General features: G+C 38.1%; 1 protein-coding gene across 1 annotated transcript in view; it reads right to left on the bottom strand.

Annotated features, from left to right (window-relative positions):
* The window catches only part of MLLT1 (MLLT1 super elongation complex subunit), a 129,974-nt gene that overhangs the window by 21,709 nt on the left and 82,853 nt on the right, over positions 1-25,412 (bottom strand). Inside the window, exon 4 of the mRNA XM_044685213.1 lies at positions 2,709-2,852. Coding sequence (XP_044541148.1) covers positions 2,709-2,852 — 144 coding nt within the window. The remainder of the gene's footprint in view (positions 1-2,708; positions 2,853-25,412) is intronic.

The raw sequence follows: 25,412 nt of genomic DNA, 5'->3' as shown, positions 1-25,412 counted from the left end.
ATCTTACTTAGTTATACTGGTACTCCCCCCTACCCCTCCCTTTTTTCCTTAATGAAGGTAAAATCCTTAAAAAAAAAAAAAAAAAGAAAAGAAAAGAAAATCAGTTGAGTTAATGAAAATAAGCTCCACAGCTTGAGAAGACATCACCAATCATGTATTTCAGACACCATTAACTTAATGGAGGCACAGGACTGGAGATACCTCCACCAGAATGGTCAATATTCTGTCTAATTCTGCTTCAGACTGAGCCTCATATCAGCAAGACTTATAACCAGGCCTTGGGACATGTACAAGCAAATCAATTACTGGTTTAATATTTAGTTTTACTCTTTTTGGCAGAGGCTTAAGGGAAACAAAACTAGTCTGTCTGCTTAATTCTGAGCAGTTCCTGAGAAGTGAATAGTCATGGTCAATAAGAAATTACTGAAGGCAAAACTATCCGCCAAGGAAAAATGAAGTCTCCCTCATAGGTTTCAACTGGTCAAGTGCCAGTTAGGAGAAAAGTACTGCACCAGGTCTGAAGACTCATTCTTCTCAGTCTATAAGTCCTGAGACTTGGCTTTGGTGGCACTAGACTTCAGAGCAAGTAGCACCATCACTCCTGAGGCATCAGTGTCTACTCAGCTTGCCTTAGTGGGCTTTAGGTGAAAAGAGCAGTATGGAAATCACTAGTTTACAGTCCTTACACTGCTTCTCCCACCTCCACCCCTCCCCAAGTCTACTGCATTTAAGGGCCTTTTTAGAGGTAATTCAAACCAGTCCTTAAAAAAACCTTCCTCTCTTTCTGAAAAGCACCCAGGTTAAAAACCATCAGTACTAATACTGTGTATTCCATATCCCATGATCTTTCCTTATTGATAGAATGGTACCTTTTTAAAAGTTGGCCTGTGAATCAGCTATACTATGGCTTGTTTTTTCCCCCTTTATTTTTTCTGGAGCTATTCATACTTCCTACGTTTTCCTCTCCTATGAGAAGAGGTAGCACACATATGGGTCCTAAAGCTCTTTAGAGAAAAGGTTGTAAACATCTGCTGTGTTTACGGCCTCATTCAGTCCTGAATTTTGGCATTCCTTACAGAGCTCTCCCAGGCATTAGGAGAGACTTATGAACCAATGAACTTGGTCTCCCTCTTCTCTTTCCTCCCTTCTTTTAAGGCAAAAAAAAAAAAAAAAAAAAAAAAAAAAAAATCAACAGAGCTGGACAACTATAAAAGGAGTTGTTTTGTTCTCCATCAGCAATGGATGCAAGGAAATCTCATTCTCGAGTCCTCTAGTGTCTTCTTTGGCATCCCAATAGGCAGATCTCCTAACTGGGGGGGGCTAGTTTTAGTTTTTCTTGCCCATAAGAACTCTGGGAGGGAGGAAGGAGTTGGGGATTGTGCCAGTCTTTTCAGGATTCTTGGGATTTTGTTTTTGTTAATTACAGTTCTTGCACTCCTCTTTTTTCTCTATCACTCTGTTCTCTATTCTTTCCTTTTTGATCCCCACCTCCCTGAAACCCTCCATCATTTCATCCCTCCCTCTCCAGTCTTTCATCGCTCCCCTCTTCCAGGCTTCACTCAGACTTCTAGTATGTATTGGGTCTGAAACATTTCACATTATACCCTATAATTAAATCTCTAAGAAAATGAAGATGAGGAAAGAGCACAGTGCAAGCAATCTTCTCAAAGCCCAAAGAGGCTTAATTTCATTTCAATTCCTAGACATTCATTTTGGGCACTGCTTTTCCATTTCGCCCTTCAATATCCAAACTCCCAAACATCTTCTGGGTTCTTCAGCTAGAGCCAAACAGTACCTCTAAGATTTTTGTTCGTTCATATCTTCCAAGTCAAACTTATAGCCTGAAAAACTAAAATCCCTGGAAGCACAACATACCTGTCTTTGAACATTTCCCTTCCCCACAGTAGCATCACCAACTCTTCCATGCAGGACAGAGGCGTGCAAGCTAATAAAGACAAGCCAAAGCACTCAGGACACTTCTTACAGTTTACCAATATGAAAAACAGCTGTCACTAGGAGCTTTTCACAAAGTCTAAGGACATGGATAACATAGCTCAGCAAAACACATGGGGGAGCCAGTTGGACGGTCCTAAAACTGAACACAGATCTAGGAACCTGCCTCACCAGGAACCTCTAAACCAATGGCTTAGGAAAGTGACTGACAGACCTCTCACCTTCTCTCTCTTCATCCATCCCATTTAACAGCAGGCAGCCAGAGAGGGGAGGGGGAGACAAAGAGCATCAATAATCCACCAATTAGACAATCAGCTCCTTAAAAAATCCAGAGTTGACAACACCAACATTTGGACCTGACACCTAGGGACCATCCTAGAAAACTCTTGTATTATCATCAGGCTCTGCTATTAACTCACTATATTACCTTGGCAAATTACCTGCTCTTCTCTCAGCCTCACTTTCTGTATCTATAAAGTAGGAAAGAGGGGAAGGGGTCCAACTAGGTGATTTTTTAAGGTTTTTCTAGCTGTAACAATCTAAGTTCTGAGAGGAGCCAGATAATCAAGAGCAAAGTAGATGGCACCATCTGCCAGCCAGGAAAGGCAGAGTCTTAATAATAGCAAAAGAAAACCACCGTTATTGTGTAGCATGCATACACTTCAGCCTTGGGAGACCTTCTATTTCACAGAGTACCAGATATCTCCTTCCTGGCAAGATGAAAAAGTTTCAAAGCCAGCCCATTGGGCACTCACCCCTCCGGCCTTCAGAAGCTTGCATCTGAATTCCTTAGTGGGGTTGTTGAAAGTCAGTTTCTCACAACGAAGATGATTCACAGGCGGATTTCCCTCCAGATTCAGGAACAGGTCATATGTAAAGCAAACCTTCTTCGGCTCCTCCTTAAATCAAGAGAACACAGGAAATCAGTTTTAGAAATCAGACATGAAATTGTAGACATATCAGTGGTACATGCTGCATATCCAAAAGAGTGTGTAAGCATTATTTAATAAGCAGTTTTCTAAACATATCGAGTAATAGCCATCCTACTAATTTTCTCTATGTTCTCAATTCATTTCATTTACCTTTTCCTCTCTTTCCTCATCAGGAACCTAAATTACCATAACCCCCGCCTGTGCCCAGCTGTACTTCTTGAGCAAGTGGCTGCCTGGAGCCATACTTGGCCTGCCCCCAACTCAAGTTGCTATGGAAAGTTCATAGCCCAGCTTGAATGGGATATAATGGAAAGAATGCTAGACCAGGAGTCAGGAGACCTAAGTCTTAATCCTAGTTCTGACACTTAAAAATTCTGTGACCATGGGCAAATCCCTTCACCTCAGTTTCCCTAAATTTAGTTTCCTCTTCTATAAAATGAAGATAGCATTACATTTACTCCCTATCTCAGAGACAGATGTAAACCACTTTATATAGTACTATGAATCAGTTCTCATTTTTAGGCTCTCAGAATCTTGGGGGAGGATTAAAAGGGAAAAGTGCAGCCAGTATAGTTGGCCCTAAGGGGAGTTCAGAGTATTGTTCTTCTCATATACTCTCTGGGAGTCTCCTGCCCATACTCATCAGAAGGGTTGAATGTAGGAGTGAGATGAGTAAAACAGTTGGTTCCTGGGAGTCCAGGAAGGTTCCTCCTGGTAAGTGAGGCAACTAAAACTTGTTTGAGGAGCAGAGAATAGAATGGTGTAGTGGAAAGAACACTGGATTTAGAGAAGATCCAAGTTAGAAGACCTAGGCAAACCTCACACTGACTAGCTGTATGACTTTGGGAAAATAATTTCCCTTGCTGGATCCTTATTTCATCTGTAAAATTTAAGATAAAGATGTTTTTGGGGTCCCTTTCAGCTCTAAAATCCTACTAACTCTTTCTTCCACAGGTAAGAAGTAAAATACTAGCCATAGGAAAAAAGAAATAATAGCTAATATTTATATGCTGCTTACCATGTACCAGACAGATACTATGTGAAGCATTTTGCAAATACTATCTTATTTGATCCTCACACTAATCCTGGGAAGTAGGTGCTACTATTATCTCCATTTTACAGATAAGACAACTGAAGCAAACAAAAAGGTCACATAGGTAGTAAATATCTGAGGCCAAATTTGAATTCAGGTCTGCTGGATTCCAGGACTGGTCCTCTATCAACTGTACCACCTAGCCTTAAAAACTTAAGCCAAGTAGCTAAATTTCTTCCCAAGTTTCTGAGTTGTGGGGCAAGGAATTATAATGAACCTATCTGTGTCATGCTATGTAAATTCCACCTTGGAGTGTAGACTAAGATCCATGATTAATTTACTTCTTAAATGTATAGGAACAGGGCAGCTAGGTGGATCAGTGGATTGAGAGCCAGGCCAGGAGATGAGAGGTCCTGGGTTCAAATCTGATCTCAGACATTTCCTATCTATGTGACCCTAAGCAAGTCACTTAACCTCCATGGTCTAGTCTTCTGTCTTAGAATCAATACTGTAGTATTGATTCTAAGATAGAAGGTAATGGTTAATTTTTAAAAATGTGGTGTTGTTATTTCTTTTTTCCTATGGCTAGTATTTTACATCTTGCCTATGGAAGGAAGAGTTAGGATTTTAGAGCTGAAAGGGTCCTCAAAAACATCTTTCTCTTAATTTTACAGATGAGATAAGGATCCAACAAGGGAAATTATTTTCCCAAAGTCATACAGCTAGTCAGTGTGAGGGTCTCCTAACTTGGATCCAAAGTCCAAACATGTGGCGGTACTAATAGGGGCAGTAGCTGCTTCAGAAGCTTTCGGCCCAGACAGTAAGAGAATCAGAAAACTGGTTAAAAAGAGATTATAAAGGACCCTCTACCAGCACTGGGTATAGCTGGCAGAATGGCAACTCTACTGCCCATAAGCAGTTCTGGGTTACAGTTCCAGAATAGAGAGGAACACTGGCCTTCAGCCACAAGGGAGCAGGGGCCCTTACTGGGTAAAGCCCAGACTGCAGACAAGAAGGGCGGGTGACCACATCCCTCCCAGAAACACAGCACCAAAAAAAATGTGCAAACTTCTAGAACTAGCTCTGAAAACAACAGCATGAGAAAACCTGAAGCTTGGAATAGGACCTACCTATCCTCAGGTGGGTAGAACCCAAATTTAATATAAAGTTCAAAATTAAGAAACAGGCTGGAAAAAAATGAAGAAATAAACAAAAAAAATTAACTATAAAAAGCTACTACAATGGCAAGAAAGACCAAGACATAAACTTGGAAGAAGACAACAATGGAAAAAATGCTACAAATAAAGCCTCAAAGAAAAATACTAGTTGGACATAAGCTCAACAAAAATTCCTGTAAGAAATAAAGAATGGTAGAAGAAAAATTGGGGAAAGAAATGAAACTGATACAAGAAAATAATGAAAAGAGAATTAACTGGTGTAGCCATGTAGAACAGTGGTTTGAGTCCCAGGCCTGGAGTCAGGAGAATCTGGGTTCAAATCTGTCCTCAGACATTTCCTAGCTGTGTGACCCTGGGCAAGTCACTTAACCCCCACTGCCTAGTCCTTGCCACTCTTCTGTCTCAGAATTGATATAAGACAAAAGATAAGGGTTTTTGAGGGGGGAAGAAGAAGAGGAGGGGGAGGGGGAGGAGAAAACAGAATTGACCTAGTGATATAAAGAGGTATAAGGGCAGTTAAAAGTAGTTTATATAAACAGAAGATATGGATGTGAGTTCATTATTTTGGAATGAGATGGAGCCAAACCTATATTTCCTCTTTCATTATAAAAGCTCTTCCTTGTGTGCCTCTTTTATGTGAGAAAATTTTCCCCATTCTAATTTTCCTTTTCCCCCTTCTCCAAGGGATAAAAAAAAGAGGCAATCAAGGGAAGCAATGGTTAGAAGCAAAATAAACTTTTGAGGAGAGACAGATATAAAGAAAAGAAAAAAAATAACAGAAGAAAATGAGATGGAGGCAAACCTACAGTTTACAGTAATCATAACTGTGAATGGAACACTAACCCCTAAAACAGCAGCAGATAGCAGAATGGATTAGAAACTAGAAGCCAATATATATGTTGTTTACAAGAGACAAATTTGGAACAGAAAGACTCACACAGAATTAAAATAAAGGACTGGAGCAAAATCTAATATGGTTCAAGTGGACTAAAAAAAAACAACAAAAAACAGGAGTAGCAATCAATGTCTCAGACAAAGCAAAAGCAAAATAGACCTAATTAAAAGGGATATAGTTAAACTACATTTTGCTAAAGGGTACAATAGACAATGAAATTTTAAAAACTTACAGCAAATTTCTCTGATAAAGGTTTTATTTAACAAATATAAACTAAGTATAGAGCCAAGTCAAATAAAATAAGAGCTATTCCCCAACTGATAAATGGTCAAAGGATATTAATAAGCAGTTTTCAGAAGAAGAAATCAAAGCTGTCACATGAAAATATGTCCTAAAACACTACTGATTAGAAAAAGGTAAATTAAAATAACTCAGAACGGTTGAACAAGTTGTGGCACATTATTATGATGGAATACTACTGTTACATGCAATGGCAAAGGAGGTACTTTTAGAAAAAAGTCAGACCTATATGAACTGATATGAAAGTGAAGAGAGAACTAGGAAACTATAATAAACTGTGAAAGCCTTGGCTACTCTAAACAATACAGTGATCCAAGATAATTTCAAAAAAGACTCATGATAAAAAAAATGCTATCCATCTCCAGAGAGAGAACTGATGAACTCTGAGTACAAACTGAAGTATAATTTTCTCACTTTATTTTTCTTGCATTTTTAAAAAATGTGGCTAACATGGAGATATGTTTTACATGATTGTACATGTATAATTGATACCTATATTGTTTTTCTTAGTGAGTGAGAGAGAATTTAGAACTCAAAATTTAGAAAGAAATTTTTAAAAATCTGAGATGTTGCATTTCTGGACTCAAACTGTAAACAGGAGCATGCACTCCTGCGATGACAGTTTCTTATGTATGAATTCTTTGTTGCTCCCATCCCTGCTATTCTCATCTGTTAACTATTCCATATGACTGAAATTCTTTCCGAATACCATAATAATTACATAGATTAGGTAGACTCAAATATATGTACATTTTAAAAAATAGGGGTTGAATTTGATTTTCCCATAGAAGTGATGCCATTAAAAAGGTTTATATTCTTGATTAAGAAACTTTTGCCCAACTTAGAGCAAATGACCATGTTTAGCCAACCATAAATGATATGCCTATCTACAATGAGTAGAATAAAGCCTTCTACATAAATCAACTAAGCCAGGATATATAATACAAAACATATGAAGTATTGGTTTATTTGACAGAGCCTCAGGAGAAAGGCATTCAGGACTGAAGGAAATAACTGGAAGAACACTACATGTGGGGCTATGTCTGACACCAGGAATAGGCTCTAAAGGGGATGTTCTTACTCAAGTCTATCAAGGAGGATGAATGAACTCTGGGTTTGTTTCTTGTTATAGGTGCCAAAAATAATAACAGGTATAATCTAATAGAGGGCTAACATTTCAGAATGTATTATACACATTTCTGATGGGAAAAAATTCAGATGCCCAGAAATGGATTAATACCATAGGATTTAAAATGAGACAATATAATATAATAATCCTGGTATGAAGAAGTAATTTAATTTATAGCAGCTCTTTTTGTGGTGGCAAAGAACTGGAAATTGAGGGGATTCTATCAATTGGGGAATAGCTGAACAAATTGTGGTACATGTTGGTGATGTAATACTATTTTGGCACAAGAAATGATAAGTAAAATGATTTCAGAAAAAGGTGGAAAGATCTACATTACATAAACTTGATACAGAGCGAAATAAGCAGAACCAGGAGAACAGCAATATTGTATGATGATCAACTGTGAAAATTTGGCTACTCTCAGCAAGATCCAGGATAATTCTGAAGGACTTATGACAAAGAACGCTATCCACCTCCACAGGTTTTTTATGGTTTTATTTTGGGGGTTTGGGTTTGATGAATGTGCTCTTATAACAATGACCAATATGAAAGTGTTTTGCATATGTCCCAGATCAAACTGCTTGGGGATACCAAGTGGGGGGAAAGAAGGAAGATTTGGATCTTATAATTTAGGAAAACGTATGTTGAAAATTATTATTATATGTGATTGGGAAAATAAAATTTCTTTGAATTAAAAAGAAAAAGAAAAAAAAGAAGCCATTCAATCCAATCCCTTCATATTACAGATGAGGAAACTGAGATCCAGGGGTGAACTGACTTGCCTAGCATTAAGGTAACAGATATAGTATTAATAGACTGCTTACATTTACTTAATAGTACTTTTAAGCTTTGCACAACACTTTGTATGAATCATCTTAGTTGATCCCCAAAACAATCTTAAAAAGCAGGTTCTATTATTACCCCCATTTTACAGAGGGAGAAAATGAGGCTCAGAAAGGTTGTGACTTGCCCAGGGTCACACAAGTAGTAAATGTCTGAGTCAGGATTTGGAGTCTGGGTTCAAATCTAAATCTTTATCTGCTAAGCCAGTTAAGTAGCAAAGCCTGGGTCCCAGCAAGCACAGCTTCTATTGTTCAGTCATTGTCTGATTCTTTGTGATCCTATTTAGGGTTTTCTTGGTGAAGATACTTGAGTAGTTTGCCTTCTTTCTCCAGCTCATTTAACAGATGAAGAACTCAGGCAAATGGTGTTAAGTGACTTGTTCAGAATCACATAGCTAATTAGTGTCTCAAATTTTCCTGACTTCAGGCCTCGCACATCCATTGTGACCCCTTGCTGCCCCAAACACAGCTACTCTGACTCTTGCAACTTTTAGACTTTCCAGTACATTAAACAAGTGAAGGAAGGAGAAAGGCAATCTCACATTATACAACACAGAGCTGCCCAGGACCACAACTATCAGAAAAAAGAACAAAGGGATTCCTGAACAGCTCATTATATACACCAGATGATTAGTAAAATAATAGTTGGTGCCAGCTGGCAGACACAGATGTAAATTCTTGATGTCATGTTCCCTTTCTAACATGCCACTTAAGGTTATTACACCTTCAAGTCTAGAACTGCAAAAGTTCCTCAGAGCCCAGCCTCTCATAGCAATTCACTCCCCAATATCTCTGGCCACAAGCCAGTTTCTGTTAATAGACCAAAGCCCTGAGGTTACTGGACAAACCAGTTCAAATTCTCAAAACAACATGTAGAAATGCACACACAAACCCAACCTTGTTCTTCAACTGCTTCACATTGAACTAGTTAGGAGAGGCAGAAAGGTGTATTGTAGATCCCCCTGGTGAGTGTACAAGCTAGGCAGATACACCTGCTGAGGGCCAATCCTTGTGCCATTTCCAAATCAGACTCAGAACCATAACCAATGAAGAGATCCCAACAAACTCAAAGTAATACAAGATTTCTTCTGTCTGACCTGGTGGGTTGCCTGGCTCTCACTTTCTTGGAACAGAAAGTGTGCCTAGAACTCTTCTTGTCTTAAGTTCCAAGGAAATTAGACAACCCCAGACTGGAATTAGAATAGCACTAACAGTCTTCAAGTGTACATCCTGGGCCCCTGTTATCAGTTATAAATGTCTGATAGACTTTCATATGTAAGTCTCTCTAATCTTCTCTTGTAAGCATCCAGGAAATAAAACATGAGCTTGCAAGAGTATCCAAATATTTCTATAGTCCTCAAATCCATCCTTAAACTCACAATATCATTTTCTCCACATTCCACTTACACACTATCATGACGACCACCACCATCTTAGAGAAGTTCTTTTGTGCTTGCCTGTTTGAATCTAAAACATCTAGGTAGTCAAAAATAAAGCTCCCTTTGCAAGAAGTTATATAACTGATGAGGGATAGAAGTAATGATGCAGGGGGATGAGCAATGGTTTCAAAACTGTGTTATAATAGGTTCAAATCCTGGTCCTGCTCAGTTTCTAGTAGCAGCACCTTGCCCACACGAGGAGGGCATGATTACTATCTATGTATCTAGAAGAAAGTTAATCAAATCTTTAGGTCTTCCTTTCCTCCTCTATAAAAGAAGGAAATATGATTTCTAACATGCCTTCTAGTTCTGAATCATATGACTCCTATAGACTCTTGACTTTTTAAAAAAACAAATAAGATCCAGGATCCTTTTTTTATTCTATGACATTCTTCTCATCTACTTATCCAGAGGGCATTTAAGAAACCTGGAACTCAATGAGAATCCAGGAAGAGCAAAAAGGACTAATAAGCTGCCCAAAATAGATGCATGCACTTATTAAATGCCTAACCCTTTAAATGATAGAAGCAAAAGCAAAGCACTATTTGCTTCCAAGGAGTTTAGTAGGGAAAACAAAAATGTACACTTAAGAAGTAAATACAAAATATGAAGGGGAAAGGGGAAGAGATTAAGTATTTATTAAGCATCTTCTTTGTGTGAGGCACTGTACAAAACATTTTGCAATATTATTTTATTTGATACAGGAATATCAGAATGAATTTAATGATAATGAGAGCTTGTGGAAGGGGCTACTTCAGGAAGGCATGCCTTGTCACCAGAGAGGTACAAGCAGAGGTTGATTGAACCCCTCCAGATGAAGGAAGCTTTTGAGAGGATTCCTACATGGAGTGACAGTGAGGACCAGATGTCTTCACAGGCCTCCATTTTAAAGGCTCTAGAACAGCAGAAGCTGTTTTCCTGAATATAAGGAAAATAATCTCCAAGTGGATCTCCAGTCAGCCTGCAGGAATTTTGGGCAACATTTTGGCATCTCTTGGCTTTCATCTTTACTTTTCCCAACATGTACAGGAACCCCAAATGGCCAGTGCCCAAAATAAAACTCCCTAGAAGGAGAAGTTCTTAGAGTGGCCAGATGCCACTCAAAACATAGCAGAAAAGTCACATTTTCTCCAAATCCTAGTGGATAGGATGATATAGTATCACTCACAAGTGCTATCTCCACTGACAGATGGCATAGTGGTCTTCATGAATTCCAGCTCCAACTCTTGTCTGACATAAAGAAACAGCCTTTAACTATTACCTACCATTTGGAGAAATCTCAACTCTAAGTATACAAAAAAAACCCAAAACAAAAAAATCACCATTTCTCTAATTCAGTTCAGTTTATAGTGGCCCCACCAAACAATATAAACTGTCACTTGAAAAGTAGGCAAGTAGTCTCTAGGCACATCATTTTTTTGTCTGCATCTCATATCACTGAAATTCATGTGCTTTACTCATAAAAGGACCTTACTAGAGCAGACATCCCCTAGCTGTGTGACCCTGGGCAAGTCACTTAACCCAAATTGAGCCCTTGCCCTTCTGTCAGAGTTGTTACTATGACAAAAAGGACTTAAAAAACAAAACAAAAACTTTTTAGCAGTAGGGAATTCTTAAATCAATATGTAAAAAAATATAACCTATAATCACTTTTATTTTATCAATAATAAATATTACACATTAAACTTAATAGATTTAACAATAAGCATATACCAGGAACTATACTAGGTACTGAAGATATAAATATCAAAGTTCTATTAAGGAAAGAGATGAATAATGGAAGCAGCTCAGCTCGCTGAGACTCAGGGGAAAACCTCAGGTGGAGGAGCAAAAGCGTGGGCCAATTTCCAGGCTCTGGGCAGCTGACTAGGCCCACCGGGGGCTTGACCCTGAAAACAGCTAGACTAGAGACCCCAGGAGGCTGAGGAGCACAGACCTTGGGCGCAGGAGTAAAGCCGAGAGGGGCCATGGACAGCAGAGGCCTAGCAGACAGTGGAAGCCAGGAGACTTGCAAAGTAGCCTCAAGCAAAAACTGCTACTTAGCTTTATACACAGAGAGTCTGTCTGCCTTACTCAGACTTCTGGCTGAGAAAGCATAATGATGACAAGCAAGGTCCAAGAAATAACCACCAAAAAGAGCAAGAAAAAAGCTCAAACACTTAATCACTTTTTTTTTTTTTAATTTTAAACCCTTAACTTTTTTGTGTATTGATTTATAGGTGGAAGATTGGTAAGGGTAGGCAATGGGGGTCAAGTGACTTGCCCAGGGTCACACAGCTGGGAAGTGTCTGAGGCCCGATTTGAACCTAGGACCTCCTGTCTCTAGGCCTGGCTCTCAATCCACTGAGCTACCCAGCTGCCCCCACTTGATAACTTTTGCACAGGAAAAACCCAGAAAGCAGAGGAGGACAAACAATTAAAGACATCGAAACCTTCCCAGAAAAATGAAAATTGGGCACAAGCTCTTGAAGAGTTCAAATCTGAGATCATGAGAAAGATGGAAGAGATCTGGCAAGAAAAGTGGGAAACAGTTAAAAAAATGTTTACTTTTTTTTGGTTTTTAATTTTAATTTTGAATATTTTCCCATAGTTACATATTTCACGTTCTTTCCCTCTGCCCCAAACCTCCCTAACCCCTTAGCCAATGCACAATTCCACTGGGTTTTACATGTATCAGATCAAGACTTAATTCCATGTTATTGATAGTTGGACTAGAGTTATTGTTTAGTGTTTACATCCCCAATAATATACCCATCATCCCATGTGTTCAAGCAGTTAAGAAAATAACAGTTTAAAAGGCAAAATTTCGCAATTGGAAATTGAGGTTCAGAAATGAAATGATGAGCAAATTGAAGACCAGAAATGACCAGCTGGAAGCCATGAAGAGCCAGATAGACCAGACTGAAAAGGATAACCAAAAGATTATAGCCAAAAACTCTTGAGATCTATTTATCATCTCTGATAATCTGATAAGGACGGCTTAGTTGATAAGGAAGCAAGGGACCCTGAAGATGTTTTAGCTCATGCTTCCAGCTCTGTCTCTAGGAGCATGGAGTTTATTATATATATTTCAAGACTCATTTCACACAAAAGAACCCCCCCCCAAACTTCGCAGATGAACAGAACTTACAAATTACATCATATCAAAACACAAAAGGTCTCATTGGCTTCAAAATAGAAAAAGGCCAAGGCTGAACTTTGACTGGGTTCTTATCAGATATCCAAGTCAAGGAATATTTTCTCAGGGTTGAAATGCCCCTGCTAAAGTTTTGGCCTTGGCTGAAGCAGGCAGCTCCATTCCTGCCCAAAGGGGAAGAGTGTTAATCTTTTAAATTCAGGTTTGCTAGGAACTTAAAGCTTTTCAGAAATGCCACAATAATTTTCAACAATAAATCACAAGGATCACAAAAGGGGTCAAAAAAGGAGTCTCAGATTTTTATCTATTCTCTTATTGGCTTCCCACAAAAAAACAAGTCTTTAAAGGCTAGAATTGGGCAAGTAGAAGCCAATGATCTCACAAGGGGAGGGGATGAATACTATTATAAGGAGAGGAAGAGAGCGTTAATAAGAAATACTTAAACCTTACTCTCAGTGGAATTAATCCTGAGAGGGAAGAGTAGCTATATCCATTGGGATATCAAACCCTATCTAACCCCATGGAAAAAGACAGAAGAGATAAACTAAGGGAGGAGTAGGGTGGGGAGTTCATAAAGGGAGGAGAAAAGAGGGAGGAGGGAATTCATTAGGCCTTAAAAATAATAAAGAGGGGAATAAAAAGGGAGGGGGTGAAAAGGGAAGTAAATCAAGGGAGGGGACAAAGGAGACTGGTCTAAAACAAACCACTGGTTTAAAAGGAAATACCGCAAGAAGAAGGGGTAGAACTACCCAACAACCAAAATGTTGGGGAATACACAAGTGATAATTATAACTCTGAATGTGAATGGGATGAACTCACCCATAAAATGGAAGCAAATAGCAGAGTGGATGAGAAAACAAAATCCTACCATATGTTGTCTACAAGAAAAACACATGAGGCAGGCGGACCTACACAGGGTTAAGGTCAATGGCTGGAGCATAATCTTTTGTGTTTCAACTGAGAAAAAGAAAGGCAGGAGTGGCAATCATGATTTCTGACACAGCCAAAGTAAAAACAGATCTGATTAAAAGAGTTAAGGAAGGTAATTACATCCTGATAAAAGGCAGTACAGACAATGAGGAAATAACAGTACTCAATATGTATGCACCAAGACTTCTGGGTTAAGATGGTGGCAGAGTAGAGGCAGGGTGACTTTCTCTCCTTACTAATGGATATAGAGTACCTCCACAGGGCAAAAAAACCAATCTAGATGAAAGAAGGGACCCCACAATAGGGCGCAGTAAGGTACGTGGGATATGGGTACTTCCATGCTATAAGGGGGGGAAATAACGCCTATCAAAATGCGAGCGGATCACCCCTCCCACACCCCACCCACAGGACGAGAGGCAGAGGCTGTGCTCCAGAGTTACAGCGAGCTGGGGCACAAAGTCTAGCCCCTTGGCAGCTACCTGGCACCACTAGGAGCTTGCCCCTGAGAGCAACAAGAACTGAGATCTCAGTTGGCTGAAAAACTCAGACCTTGGACACTGGAGTGGGGTTGAGAGAGGCAGCAGCAGCCCCCAGCATGCTCAGACTCAGGGGAAAACCCCAGGTAGAGGAGCAAACGTGGGCCAAGTTCTGAGCTCTGGGCATCTGGCTAGGAACACGGGGGCTTGATCCTGAAAACAGCTAGACCAGAGACCTCAGGAGGGTCCCCAGAGAAACCAGGAAACTCACAAAGTAGCCTCAGCCAAAAACTGTTCCCTAACTCCATACAAAGAGAATGAGATTGCCTTACTTAGACTTCTGGTGGATAAAGGACAATGATACCAAGCAAAATCCAAGAAATAAGCAAGAAGACAAATGAAAAAACTCTTAACACTTGATAACTTCTGCACAAAAAAAAACAAACCCAGAAAACAGAGGAGGACAAACAACTAAAGACATCCAAACCTTCCCAAAAAAATGAAAATGGGTCACAAGATCTTGAAGAGTTCAAATCTGAGATCATGAGAAAGATGAAAAAGATCTGGCAAGAAAATACCAGTTTAAAAGGCAGAATTTCGCAATTGGAAAGTGAGGATTAGAAATCAAATGAATTAATAAGCAAATTGAAGACCAGAAATGACCAACTGAAGCCTTGAAGAACCAGATAGACCAGATTGAAAAGGAAAACCAAAAGATTTTAGCGGAAAACCAGTCTCTAAAGGCAAGAATTGGGCAATTAGAAGCCAATGATCTCACAAGACAACAAAAATTAATAAAGCAAAGTCAAAAGACTGATGAAATAGAAGGAAACATGAAATATCTCAATGAGAAGTTAATAGACCAAGAAAACAGGTCTAGAAGAGACAATCTGAGAATCATTGGNGGTCAAGGGCTTGAGTAAAATCCTTTGGGCTTCAAATGAGAAAAAAAAGGCAGGACTAGCAATCATGATTTCTGACAAAGCCAAAGTAAAAATAGATATGATTAAAAGAGACAGGGAAGGTTATTTTATCCTGATAAAAGGCAGAATAGACAATGAAGAAATAACAGTACTCAACATGTATGCACCAAATGGTATAGCATCCAAATTCCTAAAGGAGAAACTGGCTGAGCTCAAGAAGGAAATAGATAGTAAAACCATAATAGTGGGAGATCTAAATATTCCTCTTTGAGATCTAGATAAATCAAACTAAAAAATAAATAAGAGATAAGAGAGATGAATAAAATCCTAGAAAAATTAGGTTTAATAGATATGGGGAGAAAAATAAATAGGAACAAAAAGGAATACACCTTATTTTCAGCTGCACATGGTACATTCACAAAGATTGACTATGTAACAGGGCATAGAAACATGGCAAACAAATGCAAAAGAGCAGAAATAATAAATGTAATCTCAGATCATAATGTAATAAAAATAATAATTAGTAAGGGCACATGGACGGGCAAACCAAAAACTAATTGGAAATTAAATAATATGATTCTCCAAAACCAGGTAAAGAAGAAATCATAGAAACAATCAATAATTTCATTGAAGAGAATGACAATGATGAGACATCCTACCAAACTCTGGGATGCAGCTAAGTCAGTACTCAGGGGGAAATTTATATCCTTTAGTGCATATATTAACAAATTAGAGAGGGCAAAGATCAATGAACTGGGCGTGCAAATTAAAAAACTAGAAAGGGAACAAATTAAAAATCCCCAGCTAAAAACCCAATTAGAGATTACAAAAATTAAAAGGGAAATCAATAAACTGAAAGTAAAAGAACTATTGAATTAATAAATAAGACTAGAAGCTGCTACTTTGAAAAAACAAACAAAATTGACAAACTACTGGTCAATCTAATTAAAAAAAGGAAAGGAAAAAACCAAATCATCAGTATCAAAGATGAAAAGGGAGATTTCACCTCTAATGAAGAGGAAATAAAGGCAATCATTAAAAACTATTTTGCACAATTATATGGTAATAAATATAGCAATCTAGCTGAGATGGATGAATATTTATAAGAATATAAATTGCCTAGATTAACAGTAGAATAGAATACTTAAATAATCCCATATCAGAAAAAGAAATTGAACAAGCCATCAAAGAACTCCCTAACAAAAAATCCCCAGAAACAGATGGATTCACAAGTGAATTCTATCAAACCTTCAAAGAACAACTAATTCCAATACTATACAAATTATTTGACATAATAAGCAAAGAAGGAGCTCTACCAAATTTCTTTTATCATACAAATATGGCACTGATTCCAAAGCCAGGTAGATCAAAAACAGAGAAAGAAAACTACAGACCAATCTCTTTAATGAACATAGATGCAAAAATCTTAAACAGAATACTAGCAAAAAGACACCTACAAGTGGTCAAGAGGGTTACTCATTATGATCAGGTGGGATTTATACCAGGAATGCAAGGAGGGTTAGACATCATGAAAACCATTCACATAATTGACCATATCAACAAGCAAACCAACAAAGACGACATGATTATCTCAAAAGATGCTGAAAAAGCCTTTGACAAAATACAACATCCAGTCCTACTGGAAACACTAGAAAGTATATGAATAGAAGGACCTTTCCTAAAAATAATAAACAGTATATATCTAAAACCATCAACAAACATCATCTGCAATGGAGATAAATTAGAAACATTCCCAATAAGATCAGGAGTGAAACAAGGATGCCCTTTGTCACCTCTATTATTTAACACTGTACTAGAAACACTAGCAGTAGCAATTAGAGAAGAAAAAGAAATTGAAGGTATTAAAATGGGCAATGAGGAGCCTAAGCTATCACTCTTTGCAGACGATATGATGGTCTACTTAAAAAATCCTAGAGAATCAACTAAAAGGCTAATAGAAATAATCAACAACTTTAGCAAAGTTGCAGGGTACAAAATAAATACACATAAATCATCAGCATTTCTATATATTTCCAACACATCACAGCAGCAAGAGATAGAAAGAGAAACACCATTTGAAATCACCCTAGACAATATAAAATGCTGATCTATCTACCAAAAGAAACACAGGAATTATACAAAAACAACTACAAAACACTTTCCAAACAATTAAAACTAGATCTAAACAATTGGAAAAACATTGATTGCTCATGGGTAGTACAAGCTAACATAATAAAAATGACCATTCTACCCAAATTAATTTACCTATTTAGTGCCATACCTATCAAACTACCAAAAAACTTCTTTACTGAATTAGGAAAAACTATAACAAATTTCATTTGGAATAACAAAAGATCAAGAATATCAAGGGAAAAAATGAAAAAAAAATGTGAAGGAAGGGGGCCTAGTAGTACCAGATATTAAACTATACTATAAAGCAGCGGTCATCAAAATGATATGGTACTGGCTAAGAGACAGAAGGGAGGATCAGTGGAATAGACTTGGGGTAAGTGACGTCAGCAAGACTATCTATGATAAACACAAAGAGCCCAATTTTGGTGGCAAAACTCCACTATTTGACAAAAACTATTGGGAAAATTGGATAACAATATGGGAGAGATTAGGCTTAGATCAACATCTCATACCCTACACCAAGATAAATTCAGAATGGGTGAATGACTTGAATATAAAGAAGGAAACTATGAGAAAATTAGGTGAACATAGAATAGTATACCTGTCAGACCTATGGGAAAGGGAAAATTCTAAAACCAAACAAGAGTTAGAAAAAATTACAAAATGTAAAATAAATAATTTTGATTATATTAAATTAAAATAATTTTGTACAAACAAAAACAATGCAACCAAAATCAGAAGGGAAACAAACTGGGAAAAAATCTTTATAACAAAAAACTCTGACAGAGGTCTAATTACTCAAATATACAAGGAGATAAATCAATTGTATAAAAAATCAAGCCATTCCCCAATGGATAAATGGGCAAGAGACATGAATAGGCAATTTTCAGATAAAGAAATCAAAACTATCAATAAGCACATGAGAAAGTGTTCTAAATCTCTAATAATTAGAGAAATGCAAATCAAAACAACTCTGAGGTATCACCTCACACCTAGCAGATTGGCTAAAATGATAGAAGGGGAAAGTAATGAATGTTGGAGGGGATGTAGCAAAATTGGGACATTAATGCATTGTTGGTGGAGTTGTGAATTGATACAACTATTCTGGATGGCAATTTGGAACTATGTTCAAAGGGCTTTAAAAGACTATCTGCCTTTTGATCCAGCCATAGCACTGCTTCGTTTATACCCCAAAAGGATAATAAGGAAAAAGACTTGTACAAAAATATAGCCTCACTCTTTATGGTGGCAAAAAATTGGAAAATGAGAAAATGTCCTTCAATTGGGGAATGGCTGAACAAATTGTGATATCTGTTGGTTATGAAATACTTCTGTGCTCACAGGAATAAAGAACTGGAGGAATTCCATGTGAACTGGAATGACTTCCAGGAATTGATGCAGAGTGAAAGGAGCAGATCTAGGAGAACATTGTACTCAGAGACTGATACACTGTGGTACAACTGAAAATAATAGACTTCTCTATTAGCATCAATTCAAGAATCCAGAGCAAGGCTGAGGGACTTATGAGAAAGAAAACTAGCCACATTCAGAGGAAGAACTGTGGGAGGAGAAACACAGAAGAAAAACAACTGCTTGAACACATGGTCTGATGGAGATATTATTGGGGATGTAGACACTAAATGACAACTAGTCCAACTATCAATAATATGGAATTAGGTCTTAATCAATGATGCATGCAAAACCCAGTGGAATTGTGCATCAGCTAAGGGGGGGTAAGGGGACTTGTGTTAAGATTAAAAATGATAAAGACTGATATAATAAGAGAAATTAGTAGTTTAATTAAAGCCATGGCCATGTTGGTAAATATATATATGACCGCGCCTGTCTAGCTTTTACCAACGGAGCCCATCCTCTCTCCCGCACGCCAGCCAGCTCTTCAGGAAAATCAAGGGCTTTCTTTAGGCCCTCCTCTCATTTAAACTGTCCTATGCTTGGGGACCTAGACGTCCCCATGCCCAAAGAACCAGAAACCCATTGGAATCACGGGAAATGTAGTCCCCACGTGTCCATAGAAAATTTGTAACATACTTTTAAATGGCATCTCCCCAATTCCAAATATACACTTGGGGGAGAGGGAAAGAACATGAAACATGTAACTATGGGAAAATATTCAAAATCAAAGTTAAAAAATTTTAAAAAAGAATCCTCTACTAATGATAAGGTTTTTTTCTTTTGTCATTCAAATTTGCCTCTTCTTACCTCTAGGATAAAACAGAACAAATCCAATCTCTCTTCTATGAGGGACCTTTACTATACAAAGACAGCTGCAAATATTCTTCTACTTCCTTCCATCTATCCTCATAAATCAAGACCCTTCACCATCCTGGTTTTCTTCTGATGTTCTTCAGCTTATAAATACTGGTCAGAACTGAACACAATAATCTAGAAGTGGTCTAATTAAAATATAATAGTATTAGGACTTCCTGACCTTATCTCTTGTGAGGTAAATTATCTGAATCCAAGTTTAATACTTTATAGTAATGTGTTAAATTTCATCCAATTAGATTTGCCCCAGTGTTCTGATTTACCAAGACCTATTCACTCCAATAGCCAGTACTTAAAAAAAAAAAAAAAAAAAAAAAAAAAAAAAAAAAAAAAAAAACTTCCCTTCTCTTTTAGATAAGAGAAGTAAGGTTTAAGTAATGGGGGTTAAGTTAAGTGACTTGCCTAGTATCACAGGGGAAGGGAGTATCGGAGGTCAAATTTGAACCCAGAACACCCCACAGACCTGGCTTTTTATCCACTGAGCCTGCTAGCTGCCCCTAAAAGTCAGGAATCTTTTTACTAAACATGTACATAATTTAAATCCTGAGTAAATAAGAAATGGCTAAATTATAATCACCATGACATATCAGGAAATTTTTCTAAAAGCATTTTGGTTCTTATCTCTTCACTTTAGCCATGCACCTATGTCTCATCATAGTAGGGAGGTGACCCTAGATTCTTGAAAGCTGGTCCTGCAGAGAACAATCTCTGGCATGTCCTATCTAGCTAGAAAGACTTTGAGGTTAAGTCCAAGAACAGACTCTGTGTCTGTTCCTTGAGGCCTAGGATAGTTAAATGAAGAGGCACATCATTAGAAGAATATTTAACCAGGTAATTTTTTTTTAGCCACAGCAACTCATTAGACAATTTCCCAGGATGAGAAAAGGTTGAGATAGAAGACTGCCAATGTTCTGAGAGGTAAAATTTCAGGCACCTGGAAAATTCATTTATATGAATAAGTAATTCATGTCCTATTATAGCAGGGGTCGGCAACATATGGCTCTCAAGCCATATCTGGTTCTTCTGAGGGCCAGATATGGCTCTTTCTGCAGGAGCCATAAAGTCAATTTTTTTTCAGGTCCTGTTACAAGAGCTCACACTGTGAGCACTGTACAGCTTTCACGAAATTACATTTTAAAAAATGTGGCATTTATGACTCTCACGGCCAAAAAGGTTGCTGACCCCTGTGTTATAGGATTAAGCTATTGAACTGGGTCCATATGAACCCTTTATTCAATTCAAATTCGCTAAACTTTATGTTTCTACTATCAACCATCTGCTGGATATATTGCTTGATATTTCATTAAACCTAACTCAGACATCGAGGTGGCACAGTGGGTAGAGCACTAGGTCTGGAATCAGGAAGATCTGAGTTCCAATCTGACCTCAGACATTTCCTAACCTTGTGATCTTGGGCAAATCACCTATTTGCTAAATGCCTCAATTTCTGTAAAATGAGAGTGGTAATAACAGCACCTACCTCAAAGAGTTGTTATGAGGATAAAATGTAAAAGTGTTTAGCATATAGTGCCTGGCACAGAGCAAGTGCTTAATAAATGCTTCTCTCCTTATTTTCTCTCCCCTTACCTATTCCTATCTTTTGTTGTTGTTGTTCAGTGGTTTCAGTCATGTCTGTCTCTTCATGACCTCACTTAGGTTTTCTTGGCAAAGATACTAGAGTGGTTTGCCATTTCTTTCTCTGGCTCATTTTACAGATGAAGAACTGAGGCAAATAAAGGGGCTTGTCTAGGGTCACACAGCTAATAAGTCTGAGACTAGATTAGAACTCAGAAAAGTAAGTTTTCCTGACTTCAGGCCTCGCACTCTATCCACTTTGCCTTTTAGCTGCCCTATCTACCTTCCGGAGCTTGCATTTTATTGGGGGATACATAACAAACACCAAATATGTATTGTGCAAGAAAAAAGAGAACATAACAAATCGAGGGGTGGTTGACATAGAAGGCTACAAGGAAGAGATGGTACTCAAGATGAGTCTTGAAATAAGATAAGAATCCTGCAAAGTCCAGAAGAGATTTGAGTCAGGAGAAAGAGTGTTGGATTCAGGGAATGGTTAGTAGTCCAGTTTGGTTTATGCAGAGTTCATGAAAAGAAAACGTATGTAAATAAGTCTAGAAAAATAGGGTAGAGAGGGCCTTAAATGCCAAACTAAGGACTCTACATTTTTCCTTCAGTCCTGGAGATCCAACCAAGAAGGCCTTTTTTTAGGAAGAATATTTTAGCAGCTATGTGAAGGATGGATTGTAGAGAAAAGAGAATAACAACAGAAAAATCAAAGTGGAGGAGACTTCCTGATTAAGATGGCAGCAGAGTAAAAAGCAGCTGCTTAACCTTTCCTAAATGAAACATATAGGACTCCTCAAGAAGACAAAAAAACAAATCCAGAAGAGCAAAGGGACCCCACTACAGGGCACAGCATTGGAGGTACATGGAATCGGGGCATTTCCATGCTCTAAAGGGGTGAAACAGCTTTCACTAAAAAGCGAGCTGAGCAACCCCCTCCCCTACCCCACACTACCTACAGTGCCAAAGCCAGCACACAAGAGTTGGAGCAAGTTTGGGGCATGCATTAAGTCCTTGGCAGCTACCTAGGGTCAACAGGGTCTGTTCCTGAGAGCAGCAAGACTTAAGACACCAAGAGGCTAAAGGACACACAGACTTTGAACACAGACCCTGAGTGCAGGCACGAGTGCGGGCGGGGACGCAAGACCAGACACGTATCCTGAGTGTAGGCAAGGACCTTGAGTGGGGACCCAGTGCAGAGGAGTGCATGACTGTGGAAGCAGCGCCCTGAGACTGTTAAAGGAGCCTCAGGCAGAGGAACAAGCACAGGGGGCCACAGACCAGGGACCTCAGGAGCCTAAAGAGCGCAGACAAATCCTGAGTGTGAGGATAAACCTGAGAGGGCGCTGGGCTAACAATGGCAAGCCAGAGGTAAGAACCCCAAAAGAGAAAGATCATCAAGAAGAAATCTGTAACACTCGAAAACTTTTACACAGATACAAGAAAACAGAGCAAACAGCAGGAGAACAAACAAGTAATCATATCCAAACCTTCCCAAAATAATGAAAACTGGCCAAAAACTATTGAAGAGTTCAAATCTGAGAAGATGAGAAAGATGGAAGAGATCTGGCAAGAAAATAACAGTTTAAAAGGTAGAATTTTGCAATTGGAAAGTGAGGCTCAGAAATCAAGTGAACTGATAAGCAAACTGAACACCAGAAATGACCAGATTGAAAAGGAAAACCAGTCCGTAAAGGCTAGAATTGAGAAATTAGAAGGTAATGATCTCTCAAGACAGCAAGAACAAATAAAACAAAGTCAAAAGACTGATAAAACAGAAGGAAACTTGAAATATCTCAATGAGAAAGTAACGGGCCAAGAAAGCAGGTCTAGAAGAGACAATCTGAGAATCATTGGTCTTCCTGAAAAAGCAGAAATTAATAGAAATTTTGACTCCATACTAAAAGAAATTATTCAGCAAAACTGCCCTGAAGTTCTACAACAAGAGGGCAATATAGACACTGAAAGGATCCATAGATCACCCTCTACACTAAACCCCAAAAAGACAAACCCCAGGAATATAACAGCTAAATTGAAGAGCTTCCAAGTAAAAGAAAAAATCTTACAAGAACCCAGAAAGAGACAATTCAGATATCAAGGAGCACCAATCAGGATCACACAGGATCTGGCAGCCTCCACACTAAAAGACCGCAAGGCTTGGAATATGATATTCAGAAAGGCAAGAGAACTGGGTCTACAACCAAGGATCACTTACCCATCAAAACTGACTATATACTTCCAGGGGAAAGTATGGGCATTCAACAAGATAGAAGATTTCCAACTATTTGCATAGAAAGGACCAGGACTAAATGGAAAGTTCAATATCCAACCAAAGAAAAACAAGAGAAACATGAAAAGGTAAATAAGAAACAGAGGGGAAAGAAAGAAAACTCTTATTTTTCAAATTATTTGTATTCCTATATGGAGAAATGTTATGTGTAATTTTCAAAAACTGTATTCACTATATTAGAAGAATTATTCTTCTAGGGAGAGGTTGGAGCACTAAATGGTCTAAGATGAGATGGGGTGGGGAAAAAAGAGGGGGGTGAAAAGTAGATGACACCAAGAGAAACTTGAATGAATAAGAAAAATAGGATATTCTAGACTACACAAAGATAGCATGGGAAGGGGAGGGGATGAATAATATTATAAGAAGGAGAGGAAGAGAGCATTAAGAGGTAATATTTAAACCTTACTCTCAGTGGAATTAATCCTGAGAGGGAAGAGTAGCTATATCCATTGGGATATAGAATTCTATCTAACCCTACTGAGAAAGTCAGAAGAGATTAACTAAGGGGAGCAGGGGAGGTCAAAAAAAGGGAGTGGAGGAGAGGGGGGAGGGAATTCATTAGGCCCTAAAAAAATAAAAAGAGGGAAATAATAAGGGAGGGGGTGAAAAGGGAAGTAAATTAAGGGAGGGGGCAAGGGAGACTGGACCAAAACAAACCACTGATTTAAAAGGAAATACCGCAAGAAGAAGGGGTAGAACTAGGAGAGGATACCAAAATGTTGGGGAATACACAACTGATAATTATAACTCTGAATGTGAATGGGATGAACTCACCCATAAAATAGATGCAAATAGCAGAGTGGATTAGAAAACAAAATCCTACCATATGTTGTCTACAAGAAACACATATGAGGCGGGTGGACATACACAGATTTAAGGTCAAGGGCTTGAGTAAAATCCTTTGGGCTTCAAATGAGAAAAAAAAGGCAGGACTAGCAATCATGATTTCTGACAAAGCCAAAGTAAAAATAGATATGATTAAAAGAGACAGGGAAGGTTATTTTATCCTGATAAAAGGCAGAATAGACAATGAAGAAATAACAGTACTCAACATGTATGCACCAAATGGTATAGCATCCAAATTCCTAAAGGAGAAACTGGCTGAGCTCAAGAAGGAAATAGATAGTAAAACCATAATAGTGGGAGATCTAAATATTCCTCTTTGAGATCTAGATAAATCAAACTAAAAAATAAATAAGAGATAAGAGAGATGAATAAAATCCTAGAAAAATTAGGTTTAATAGATATGTGGAGAAAAATAAATAGGAACAAAAAGGAATACACCTTATTTTCAGCTGCACATGGTACATTCACAAAGATTGACCATGTAACAGGGCATAGAAACATGGCAAACAAATGCAAAAGAGCAGAAATAATAAAATGTAATCTTCTCAGATCATAATGCAATAAAAATAATAATTAGTAAGGGCACATGGACGGGCAAACCAAAAACTAATTGGAAATTAAATAATATGATTCTCCAAAACCAGGTAAAGAAGAAATCATAGAAACAATCAATAATTTCATTGAAGAGAATGACAATGATGAGACATCCTACCAAACTCTGTGGGATGCAGCCAATGTTGTACTAGAAACACTAGCAGTAGCAATTAGAGAAGAAAAAGAAATTGAAGGTATCAAAATAGGCAATGAGGAGAATAAGCTATCACTTTTTGCAGATGATATGATGGTCTACTTAAAAAATCCTAGAGAATCAACTAAGAAGCTTGTAGAAATAATCAACAACTAGCAAAGTTGCAGGTTACAAAATAAATGCACATAAATCATCAGCATTTCTATATATTTCTAACACATCACAACAGCAAGAGGTAGAAAGAGAAACACCATTTAAAATCACCCTAGACAATATAAAATACTTAGGAATCTATCTACCAAAACAAACAGGAATTATAAGAAAACAACTACAAAACACTTTCCAAACAATTAAAACTAGAT

Source organism: Gracilinanus agilis, chromosome 1 (assembly GCF_016433145.1).
Source record: "Gracilinanus agilis isolate LMUSP501 chromosome 1, AgileGrace, whole genome shotgun sequence".
NCBI lineage: Eukaryota > Metazoa > Chordata > Mammalia > Didelphimorphia > Didelphidae > Gracilinanus > Gracilinanus agilis.
Note: the sequence above shows the minus strand (reverse complement) of the source record. Positions and strands in the feature narration are given on the sequence as shown.